Source organism: Bos indicus, chromosome 1, assembly GCF_029378745.1.
Source record: "Bos indicus isolate NIAB-ARS_2022 breed Sahiwal x Tharparkar chromosome 1, NIAB-ARS_B.indTharparkar_mat_pri_1.0, whole genome shotgun sequence".
NCBI lineage: Eukaryota > Metazoa > Chordata > Mammalia > Artiodactyla > Bovidae > Bos > Bos indicus.
This window is the reverse complement of record NC_091760.1, coordinates 2107801-2120390: the sequence shown is the minus strand read 5'-3', so window position 1 is coordinate 2120390 and position 12590 is coordinate 2107801. Positions and strand designations below refer to the sequence as shown.

The following is a 12590-nucleotide window of genomic DNA, read 5'->3' as shown; positions in this document are numbered from 1 at the left end:
TTGGTGAGCCCCTCCTCTAATTCAATCTTTGTCTTTTGTCTTTGCTGCCTTGCAGGGTTGGTACAGTAGGCTTCACTAGACTTAGCTGCAACTCAGAATGTCTCCTCCAGCCCCTGAGTAAATGCTGATGGTCTTGTGGAGAGTGGATTAAGAGGACGAGCTAAGTTCTCAATCCCAATTAAGAAGCGGAGGAAAATTTAAACTGTCTCCTTCAAAGTTTATCACAACCACCACCATCAAGACAGCAAACCAAAGGACAAAGACTTTGACCTGCTGTGTTGCTCTGTGTAGTCCAGTTCACGTATGGTTTCCAGACTTGGCTGGGGTTACTCATGAGTAAATAAAAAGTCGGACACTTCTGTCATTGGACGCTTGTATTCGCAAAGTTACCAAACATGAGGGCTGTACTGGAGACAGCAGACATTGCCATAGTGGCCCTGTATTTTATCCTGGTCATGTGCATTGGTTTTTTTGCCATGTGGAAATCTAATAGAAGCACCGTGAGTGGATACTTCTTGGCGGGGCGCTCTATGACCTGGGTAGCAATTGGTGCCTCTCTATTTGTGAGCAATATTGGGAGTGAGCACTTCATTGGGCTGGCAGGATCTGGAGCGGCAAGTGGATTTGCAGTGGGCGCATGGGAGTTCAATGCCTTGCTGCTTTTGCAACTTCTGGGATGGGTTTTCATCCCGATTTACATCCGGTCAGGGGTATACACCATGCCTGAATACTTGTCCAAGCGATTTGGTGGCCATAGGATTCAGGTCTATTTCGCAGCGTTGTCTCTGATTCTCTATATCTTCACCAAGCTCTCTGTGGATCTGTATTCGGGTGCCCTCTTTATCCAGGAGTCTTTGGGTTGGAACCTCTATGTGTCTGTCATCCTGCTCATTGGCATGACCGCTTTGTTGACCGTCACCGGAGGCCTTGTCGCAGTAATCTACACAGACACCTTGCAGGCTCTGCTCATGATCGTTGGGGCACTCACACTTATGGTGATTAGCATGATGGAGATTGGCGGGTTTGAGGAAGTTAAGAGAAGGTACATGTTGGCCTCACCCAATGTCACTTCCATCCTGCTGACGTACAACCTTTCCAACACAAATTCTTGTAATGTCCACCCCAAGAAAGACGCACTGAAAATGTTGCGGAACCCAACAGATGAAGATGTTCCTTGGCCTGGATTCATCCTTGGGCAGACCCCGGCTTCAGTCTGGTACTGGTGTGCCGACCAGGTCATCGTGCAGAGGGTCCTAGCAGCCAAAAACATTGCTCATGCCAAAGGCTCCACCCTGATGGCCGGCTTCCTGAAGCTTCTGCCAATGTTTATCATAGTGGTCCCCGGAATGATTTCCCGGATACTGTTTGCCGATGACATAGCTTGCATCAACCCCGAGCACTGCATGCAGGTGTGTGGAAGCAGAGCTGGGTGCTCTAACATTGCCTACCCGCGCCTCGTGATGAAGCTGGTTCCCGTGGGCCTCCGGGGCCTGATGATGGCCGTGATGATTGCCGCTCTGATGAGTGACTTGGACTCCATTTTCAACAGCGCCAGCACCATATTCACCCTCGATGTGTACAAACTCATCCGCAAGAGCGCCAGTTCCCGGGAACTGATGATCGTGGGCAGGATATTTGTGGCCTTCATGGTGGTGATCAGCATCGCGTGGGTGCCCATCATCGTGGAGATGCAAGGAGGCCAGATGTACCTTTACATCCAGGAGGTAGCTGACTACCTGACGCCCCCAGTTGCAGCCCTGTTCCTTCTGGCCATTTTCTGGAAGCGCTGCAATGAACAAGGGGCTTTCTATGGTGGAATGGCGGGCTTTATCCTTGGAGCAGTCCGCTTGACACTGGCCTTTGCCTACCGTGCCCCGGAATGTGACCAACCTGATAACAGGCCAGTCTTCATTAAAGACATCCATTACATGTATGTGGCCACAGCATTGTTTTGGATCACAGGACTCATTACTGTAATTGTTAGCCTTCTCACACCACCTCCTACGAAGGAACAGATTCGCACCACCACTTTTTGGTCTAAGAAGAGCCTGGTGGTCAAGGAGAGCTGCTCCCCGAAAGATGAACCATACAAAATGCAAGAGAAGAGCATTCTGAGATGCAGTGAGAATAGTGAGGCCATCAACCACGTCATCCCCAACGGGAAGTCTGAGGACAGCATCAAGGGCCTGCAGCCGGAAGATGTGAATCTGTTGGTGACCTGCAGAGAGGAGGGCAACCCAGTGGCTTCCTTAGGTCATTCGGAGGCAGAAACACCCGTGGATGCGTATTCCAACGGGCAGGCAGCTCTCATGGGTGAGAAAGAGAGAAAGAAAGAAGCAGAGGACGGAAGCCGGTACTGGAAGTTCATCGATTGGTTTTGTGGCTTTAAAAGTAAGAGCCTCAGCAAGAGGAGTCTCAGAGACCTGATGGAGGAGGAGGCTGTTTGTTTACAAATGTTGGAAGAACCTCCACAAGTTAAAGTAATACTCAATATTGGACTTTTTGCTGTGTGTTCACTTGGAATTTTCATGTTTGTTTATTTCTCCTTATGAACTTTTAAGGATATGATGAGACACTAACTTAAGAAAATACTGGTCTTTGGAAAACAACAACAAAAAAAATCCTGCAAACTTATGTAACTGTTGCATCTCTCAGGCATTGTTTACGCTGTAGATTTTAGCCAAATTTTACTTAGAAAAATCATCTATTTGCAAGACTTTTATTTTCCCAGAGATGGATGAAAGTAAATTTTCAACCTAAATGAAGTAAAACTTGTTTAAACAGACTGAATTGTGCAAATGTGGTTTAAAATTTTCCATACCAAAGTGAGGAGAGACCAATTATTCTCATAGAGCACTTAGAGCAGAGTTATATGCTAAGGTATTGTGAGTAAGATACACTGTCTGCACTGCCAAATCTTGGTAGGCCTTCTTACCCTGAAATAGAAGACTTGCTCATTTTAAAGTTTTTTCTCTGTCTCTGTAATCCCTACTCCCATTTTAAAGAACTGAATTTGTACATTGTATAATCCATTATGTACTGAAAATCTAACATGTGCTTGTGGAGTACTTGTTTCAGGGCAAGTTCGTTTGCCAGGTTCGTTTTGTTAGCATGAGCCTATGGATTCTGTATGCTGGAAGAAAGGAAGAGGAATGTTTTTTGTAGCTGTTCCTGTACCACCAGTATATGGAATGTTGGGGGAAAGTTCCAGCTGTTTTTGTTTTCTTTTTTCTTTTTTTTCCCTCCTCTGAAGTTTAAGTGAACCACACTCAAATGATCACCAAGTAGTCTTGTCTTTATAAAGTTGTATGTCATGACTGTATTGTAAATGATTATGGGGGGCAGAAAATGAAGTTAACATTGCTGATGATCCCCAAATTTACTGACCAAGTTAAGATTGTTTATATAGTTTGAAAATTAGCATCCCCTAAAGCAGTGTTTGATCAGCTAAGCTGAACAGGTGACTCCTTGTACACCATTAATTCTCTAGCTTTGTTTTTGTCATTTGGTAACATTCTTTATTAATTAGTTAACCTTCCTTAGTGGATCCATTGGAAGATATGTCTGGAAATTTGAAGAAAAGTTAACTTGGCTTTTGTGTTGGGTTGCCCCACTTGATTAGATTGTGATACATTGAAGTTGAGTTTTTAGAGTGAAAATATCATTCTGAGATCATAATATATCCTTCATAAGTTTTTTTCCAATTTTTTTTTTAATACAACGTATGTACACAGCCTCTGCATTTTTGTTTAAACAGTTACAGTGACTTAGAGCATGAAGATATTTCATTGCAAACAGGCCATCAGTAACAGGAAACTCAGAAGAGTGCATGCTTTGCCACTGGTGGGGTTGCAGTATAGCCTTTCTGTAGAATGGATGACAGATTCCAGAGAGCTTCTACGGATTTAGTAGTGTTTCCTATGGAGATTACAGGACTTGTGTAATTGTAGGATCCTCTGTCTTGGCATGGCTCAGTATCCAGTTCCAGCGTTCCTGGAAGAGAATCCATTTTTCACAGGTGGATTCCCCTTCATGAGCACAGGGTACAAAAGACGTTTGAGAAAAGCTCTCCACAGGATGTCGTTCTTTGTGCATGCTGTCCTTTTTCCTCCATGGCACATGAAGGAAACTAATTTTGTATCTACTTTCTTTGACTTTTCTGTAATCTCTGATATTTTTTAAATTGCATGATTTTATTAACCTTGTATTCTTTAGGGGAAAATTATTACTTTTTTAGATACTTTTGTAGATTTTGAATCAAAACTCAGTCATGATGACTTTAAATTTTTTTGTATTTGTAAACTAAGTTCATTATGATGGACTTGATTAGTTCAAAGTTGAGTTTTAGAAATTACTAGGTAGTATAATGTCTTCCCATCTCCAGGAGGCTTTGTGATGGACTGAGTCTGTAGTTGAGAAAATAATTTGTGTTTGAATAGTATGATTTCTGAGAGCTTATTAGAGTGCCTTGTGAAATTTTTTTTAGTTTCATTCTTAAGATTTAATAAGCTGGGGGCCAAATGAAAGTAAGGACCGTCCTCAAGTGGAGGCCGAGGCTGTGACATATTCAAGGTTACAAAGTCTGTTGGGAAGAACAGAAAACCAGGTGTCCAAGTCTGGACTTATGGTTTGTCCTCTTCTTTTCTCAAAGGAACTGTTCTTCTTTTGAGACAGCCTTTTGGTATTTGGGGAAATAATAAGATCTTAGATTTTTCAAATTGCCATTAAGTTGTAGAAATTAAAATTTTTCTTTGAACACATTGCTGTGTAACTCAGCAGTGAGGTTTGACATATTGGCTGAGCAGCCTTCTTATCTCTTCTGTTAAAAGCATAAATGAATAGGTGGTGTCTTAAGTGGATTTCCCCCGCTTTGTTTAATGTTGACTCCTAATAGTTTGGGGTCTTAGCATCCCCCTGCCTTCTCTCTGCTGTTGTCTTAGTATGATACATAAAATACATCATCTTGTGTCTTATTTGTGTGTATATAGCAGTAGGTCAAGTTTAGAGTACTAATGTTTGTAAATAAGGAATGGTTGTTAGCATATCCATTAGGATTGTTTATTCTTGCCAGTGTAAACATCACTTTATTTAGACTGAAGTCCCTGAAGCTTGCCCTTCTTATTGCTTCCCAGTAATAGATAATATGCTTGAATGAGTATGTGAATTCCTGATTGCCGCTTCATTTCAAGGGACCATTCTTCAGTCTTTACTTCGTTAGAATGATCATGGAATGATACATAGTCTCTCATAAAGCTAGCAAAATAGTCATACTTTACACTAAATGGGTCCTAAGTGATGACATTGATACCTAGACGTTAACATGTATATATTTTCTTATTGGCTCAAGCTAAGATTGAGAACTGGCTAAGAGTGATTGACTGAAATAGTTAGCTAAAAGTCAGAATGAAGTGAGGACACTGGTATTCAAAGGTGAAGAAAAATACTGTCTCATCTGGTATCCCCAGTTCTTAGATTTTGTCCTCTCGGGCAGTCTTAGTCTCAAGATCTGATGAGAAGAGCTTGTTGCCCTGGCATGCAGAGTGATTATGGGTTCCTTTGTGGAATGTCTCATTTCCCTGTTGAAGAATATTTTGTCTTTCTACCCTGAGATAGTAAGTGGCTTTTGAAACAGCAGAGCCAGTCTTTTCCCCAGCCTTTCTTTGCTAGGGAAGATACCACTCTTATCTTCTGGTTAGAGAAGCATCAAGCAGTAGCAGTGCTGCTGTGTCCTTTGGCCTCCGTCCAGCATATCTCATCTCCCAAGGCTTCTTTTTCACTTGGCTCAAAGGCGCCATTGTCTTTTTGCAGAAAGAGGCTGGCCTGGGTCACAAAGCCCTAACTCTCAGGGATGGCACATGAAGTAATTAACAGGGGCCTGTTGCTTGATGAAATTTCACATTTTAAGAATTGGGGAGGAAGGTTGCTACTCAGTTCTCTAACCTGAGGCTGAGTAGGGGCTTGGAAAAGTCTTGTCCAGGGTGGTTAGAACCTTTAAGTCTCTACATTTCTCAGTCCCTTGTTATCTTCTCTATATTGAGTTTTGTGGATCCTCTCTCTTTAGAGATCACGTGATACAGGTTACTTTCATTCTTCACCACCCTGTTGACCTGCTATATTATTAGCTATTAAAAAGTTAGACCCATTAATGTTCCCACTTGGCATTCCTTTGTTCACGCTGTATTCCCCTGTGTCATTTTCATCTGAGGTATGATGGCTGAAAATGACCACACAGGTATTTAGCAGTGACACCTCTGCATTTCCGAGTTTGGGTTGAGAGATGTTTAAAGACCATTGCTGTTAAATTATGTTACTACAGAGACCTGCCAGGACAAGATTTTCTGAAGAAGTCGGAAAAACTACTAGATGAGATGCTGAGAAGTACCTGGGTGTAGCAGCCATAGGCTTCAGTATTCATAAGATTTCTCATTAGCTGGGTGTTAAGTTGCTTGTCCTTTTACTGTTGACATTAGCCTGAGCAGACGTCAGAGATAGGACTTAACTCCTGTTTGTGTGTCGGCCCACCTACCATTCAGAGAGACTGGTTTTCCCCTTGATTTGTCTTCTTTCACATTGCTTTAATTAATTCACCTATTCTTTGTTTGAACACTTAACATGTTCCTATTTTGATCTTTTGTCAGCTTAATTCACTTTCAGGCTTATTGCCATGGTGTGCACAAGTGGTGCTCTGCCCCAGATTTGAAGGCCTGGATCCAGAGAATGATTCACTAAATAGTAGTTGTGTTTAAATATACTAAAATATCTATTAGCTTAAACTGTTAATGCTCCAGAGTTTTATTTTCAGACTTTGTGTTCAGTAATAACAAAAGCCCTAATAATTCATCAGAATTTTATTCTCGAAGCTCACTTTTCAAAAATTAGGCAGAAGTAGTTAAAATTCACACCAGTCCCTTGGAAATGATGGTATCGCAATGTAGAGAGGAATGGGGTTTGTTTTGATGCCAAAAAGCCTTGTTGCAGCAATTAAAGGTAAAAAGTTGGAACTAGTCAGTTGGCATATAGAGAAACTCTTCTGTACTAGTTAGGTGTGAAGCTGGATTATGTAAGAAGTAATCTTTTAATCACTACGGTTGATGTTTTAATCACTACGCTTGGTTTTCTTGGTTGACTTAACTCAGGGCTGCCAACCCCCTTTTCCTCCATTAAGCTAACTTCTCCTAATTTGGTATTTTTTTTGGTCAAACTCTCACCTCTGATGAAAGAGTTACTTTCAGTTACTTTGACTGCAGAACAGAATTTAGCTAAGGTTCAAAATAATTGATAGGCTTTGCCAGTGCTGAGTCTCACACCATTATTCACATTGTCATATAAATGTTTTTATTTAAACTGCTCTCTCCAATGCTGGGAATAAGGCTTTAAACTACTGATTCACCTTTAAAGGAATGTTGTGTGAATTGATATAATTTTATATGTTTGTGTCCATCTCAAGTCCTTTATAAAAGATAGGGTTTAGCTTTTTGTTTCGGGTTAAGTGCCCCATTTATCTGGTAACTAATAGCCTTAACCATTGGCATGTAGTCTTTTGTTCAGAAGTAAACACAAAGGTTTGATATATCTGCATCATTTCTCATCTCATGCACTTTATTTTTTGGAGGGAGGACCATAATCTGAGACTTGACTTAAACCAGTAACCTTAATTTATGTAATGACGTCTGAGGTTCGATTTGGCTACCTGGATTTATGGTGTGTTTGGGTAGAGGGATGCTAGAATAAATCAGACAAAGCACAGTGGCCTCAGATTCTTGCTAGTGTAGGTGCAGTGCCCTGCTCTCCTCAGAGAAGCCCTGGATTGTAATTGTTTCCCCGATAATGGAGCCATGGCACCCCCCCTGGCCACCCAGACAGTTTACAGAGAGTGAACTCTATCAATGAGGGAAGTACATTTTTCAGTGATTTCGGCAACAGCACAGATCGAGAGTAGCTAACCACATCTTTATTGGAGACTTGTATTTTCCCTGGTAAATTCACCTTGTATACCCAAGTGCTGCTGGATAAAGGAGTGTTTACTTTTTTTATTGCCTCTGGAGAAACTTGTCTGGATAATTTTTCAGTATATCAGTGTCGCCTATACCTCTGTAAGTGGAATGTTCACTAATAACTCACTTTTTTGTTTTAGTAGTAGGAAACTGAAATTAAGCTCATTGCTATGTAGAGTATTGAAATCCCAAACTGGCACAGGCCATTCTGTAGGGTATTCCTTAATATAATCAGCTTCGGAAATTTATGTTTTGATTAGCACCTTTCAGTTGCTGATATTTAATCTGCTAGTTCACACCTTTCCCTTTCTTGAAACATAACTCTTACATAATTCCTCTTTTTAAATTTTGCTATGACTAGTAAAGAAAATACATTTATATTTACATATTTTACATGCAGCCTTTATTTAGGTTCAAAGAACCAGGTAGGTCTAGCTTGTGTTGCAGCTTAAATGTTATTTATTCATCTGTGTTTGTTTCCTTTATATCCTTAATTAAAGATTTAAGGTTACTTATTCTGTGAGTATCTTTTAACTTTTATCATCTTCCAGTGTAGGTTGGGTAGGCATGTCTGAGAACATACATGTGACAAGAGTTTTACATTCCATGATAACAAAGCTTAAAGTAAGTTTTATAGAAAGCACAAAACCATGTTCCCTCATGTGTGTAACTCCGCGTGTGGAAAGCACAAGGCTAACAGTACTCTCAGCATCCCACAAGTGCCCGGCATAAGAAGCCTGCCATGGGTCATCTCCGGAGTTGTCGGGATGAGCACCGCAGTGCTGCAAGCCCTGGCCAGTGAGAGGTACCTGAATCAGGGGTCCTCAGTCATAAGAGGGTCAGTGTCCTAGTCTGAGGGCCTGTGTTCTGCTTTGGTGGAGGAGAGAATACTAGTGTCAGGACTGCTGCAGTTGTACTGGGGGGTTACCAGCTAAAATGGGGCCTGTGGGCTCTTCCCTACGATTGAACTGGAGAAACAGGAACAGACTTGTAGGTTTCTGTGGGTGGAGCATTTTGACAAACTTATGCTTTAAGCTGTAGAGCCTTTGGGTTATTTTTTTTAATCATAAATCTGTAGGAAATTTTACCTCCTGTCAATAGCACCCTGAGATCATGGAGAAATCTCACATTTTAATAGGGCAAATACTAATCTTTAATCTTTGTATAAGTTTAATAAGCTTAATGAAGGTATTTTTTCATATGCCTGACTACCTTCATTTTAATAGAGCAGAATTCGATCCAGGTGTCACAAGCATCAAACAAAGTGAGACATCTGCCAAATCAACTACTTTTTGCTTTTCACATTGATTGTAAGAGTCTAAAGGATTCTTTTGCCTGTTGTGTTACAAGACTAGGTTAGATGAAATCTATGAATATGCCTGCAAAAGAAGAAAAATAATGTGTTTTCTTGCACTCGGCATTGCCCTTATTTTACTCCTCACTTCATTTGAATAGTTAGCCCCTGTTTATTGGCAATGAATAAATACATTTCTCTCTTGGATCTTGCCTATACATCAAAAGATAGGAAAACTCTCAGAATGGAGACAAGGGACTACCTTTTTCCCACTCTGCTCTGTTTCATATATTTATCTTAGGGATAGTCAACTTTAATAATAATATGGAAAGAAGATTCAAGCGGGTGTAGACTAATGGAACATGGTTTAGAAGAATTAGCCTGAGCACTTTGAGGGAGAGAGTATGGCCTACAGCAAAGAGCCAGCAGGTGTGTCCCTACAGCAGTTAATGTAGCACCTCAGGCTTTGGTGGAGTTGAGAGGAACGAGAAATACAGGGAAAAGGAGAGGTGTGAGGAACATCTTTGGCTTAGCCATGTGGGATAAGGCAAAGGAGTAATAACCTGTTAGTTCTATATACTATATAGAATGTGCTCTGTACCTTTAAATTTTGTTTTTAAATCTACAATTGTTTTTAAGAACTTAAAGGATGCTTTTGAAGATGCCTTTGGCAGAATATCTTTCATCTCTAATTTCCATGAATGATTGCTTTAGTATAGGTGCACGTGGCTGTCGCGGTGTAAATACGTACAGTTCGAACTTTCTCATTTCACTATGAGATCTCTTTTGAGTGGCAAACAGATCAACTAGTCTTTTTTGCTCATGGACTTTTCTGTGGGGTTGTTAATATGCAAAAGCTTTATTATTTTCTTTTTAAATAATGAATATTACATTCGTGTCAGATGATGGTATGGAACCTGTTGCCCTGCTTCCCCCCACCAATATTGCTTCAGTTGATGGATTGCCAACAGAGTTCAGAAATGAAAGCGAGGGATTTACCCGTTCTTTGCTTGAATGTCCCATTTCTGTTGCCTGGGCCTATGTTGGCAGTCACATGTGAACTGTGCTATGTTTCTCAGTGCTGCTGCTGCTGCTTCTCCTTTTTTTTTTTTTGATAAGGTGGATATCAAAAATAGTTGCTGTGCAAAAGTTAGTAGTCTTCTTCAAGAAGAAAACCAATTCCTTTTCTAATATCCTGTGAAATTGCTTCATTCATTCCTTTATTTTTAAGCCAAATGTCAGCAGAGTACTGCTGCCTTCTATCTAGTAATTTTGATATGTAAGTATTAACGCATTTTTAACAGATGTCTACATTGAAAAATGTTTTTCCCAGTGTCCTGCCTATTAAAGCTTTGTTCACACGTTCTATGAGACCAGTCTGTGCACTGGGGTGTGTATTGTGTACATGGATTGTTTCGTCAGTTACGCATTGTAGACCAAATGTGATGTTAAATGAAGTTGTTGAGTTATTGGTGAGTCTTTTGAATTGTAAACTGATTTCCAGTGTACCCTTCATTGTCTGCAGCGTGTTTTTTTTTTTTTTTTTCTTTTTTAAGGTTTGACTTACCAAGTCCATCTCATTGTATAATGTTTTAGTTGCGAACAGAAAGTAGAATTTGGTATAAACCAGGTAACTTCCATATTGAATACAATTGAAATTGTAGATTTAGGATTGTTAACCATACATGACAATTCTAACTTGACTCTTCTATTGTATACAATCTGATTTTTTAAATTGTAGACATGTATGATCTTGGTTTAATGTGTTTTTAAAAGTGTTATTGTTTTAAAAAAAAATGAAGCATATCTGCTAAAGAGCTGTCAGTTTTCATTACTGACTCTGTAAAATACACTGTTCTCTGTGTACTGTGTGTTATTTTGCCAGCTGCTGCATTAGCCTTTAAAAGTATTTGGAAACTTAAGATGAACTACATTTCTTGCAAAGTATATTCCTTTCTGTGGTATTTTGTCCTGTAACTGAAGTATAGTAATTATTTTATGGAAACGTTAGCACTTCTGTACCAACTTTGAATAAAATGAAAAATTTACATTTCTGTGACTGAGTATTTTCAGTACGAACACATGCCTGTCCTCGAGGTTGCGCCTCAGTTCCTTTTCTCTTAGCTCATGAAGAGTTCCAGTACGTTTCCCCTACTGCTTATTGCTCTTCTTCACCTTGGTAAGCATGGACTCGCAAGTATTAACTGATAATACAGAGTAAATAAAAATACGCTCAGTGTTTTCACTTCTGATTCTGAAATAATTGCAGATGGTAGGACAATTGTAAGGATAGTGTGAAGAACCCAGGAATCGTTTTCATCCAGATTTATAGTAGTTAACGTTTGGCCACAGCTTTTTTGTCATTTCTCTCATCAGACACTTTCGTGAACCATTTGAAAACATAAGTTGCAGACCTCACTCCCCTTTACCCTCTTAAGTATTTGGGGGTATAGTTCTTAAAACAAGGACAGTCACCCATATAAGCATAAAATAATTATCAAAATCTGAAAACAGTGGTACAATATTTTAATCTAAAGCTTTTATTCAAATGTTACTCTGTTAAATGTCCTTTTATAGCAACTTTTTTTTTTATATTCTTAAGTTTGGAAACCAGTTCATTGCATTTAGCTTTAATGTCTATCTTTTTTAGTCTGAAATAGTTTCTCAGCTGTTCTTTTTGTCTTTTGTAGTACTGATATTTTTGAAGTTTAGATGCCAGTCATTTTGTGAATTCCACTCCTATTTAGGGTTGTTCTCCTCATGACTTGACTCACTATACATTTTTGGTTACATTTTGACTACAACATAAGCAATAATAATAGGTCCACAAAGCCTCACATTGGGAGGTGTGTGATGTGTTGTCTCATTATTGTTGACATTAACTTTGATACTTGATTCAAGTGGTATGTACTGTGTCTCTCCACTATTTAGTAAACATCTTCCCTTTTGCTAATAAGTAGGTTGTGGGGGAGATAATTGGGTTTATCTCCCTGGGCTTCCCTGGTGGCACAAGAGGTTAAAGTGTCTGTCTGCAATGCGGGAGACCTGGGTTCGATCCCTGGGTCAGGAAGATCCCCTGGAGAAGGAAATGGCAACCCATTCCAGTATTCTTGCCTGGTGAATCTCATGGACAGAGAATCCTGGTGGGCTACTGTCCATGGGGCTGCAAAGAGTTGGACATGACTGAGCGACTTAACTTTCACTTTCCCTGATAAACTCTAATTTGGGCTTCCCTGATAGCTCAGTTGGTAAAGAATCACCTGCAATGCGGGAGACCCCAGTTCAATTCCTGGGTTGGAAAG

The 12590-nt window shown here is 40.1% G+C and overlaps 2 protein-coding genes across 3 annotated transcripts in view; both read left to right on the top strand.

The window, feature by feature from the left end:
* Positions 1–11336, top strand: part of SLC5A3 (solute carrier family 5 member 3) — a 33535-nt gene extending 22199 nt beyond the window's left edge. For both annotated transcript variants that reach the window (XM_070783444.1, XM_070783499.1), the window contains exon 2: positions 56–11336. In XM_070783444.1, the coding sequence (XP_070639545.1) occupies positions 396–2552 (2157 nt within the window). In that variant the 5' untranslated portion in view covers positions 56–395 and the 3' untranslated portion in view covers positions 2553–11336. The remainder of the gene's footprint in view (positions 1–55) is intronic.
* MRPS6 (mitochondrial ribosomal protein S6) overlaps positions 1–12590 on the top strand; it is a 65135-nt gene that overhangs the window by 23036 nt on the left and 29509 nt on the right. The gene's annotated exons all lie outside the window — the stretch shown is intronic.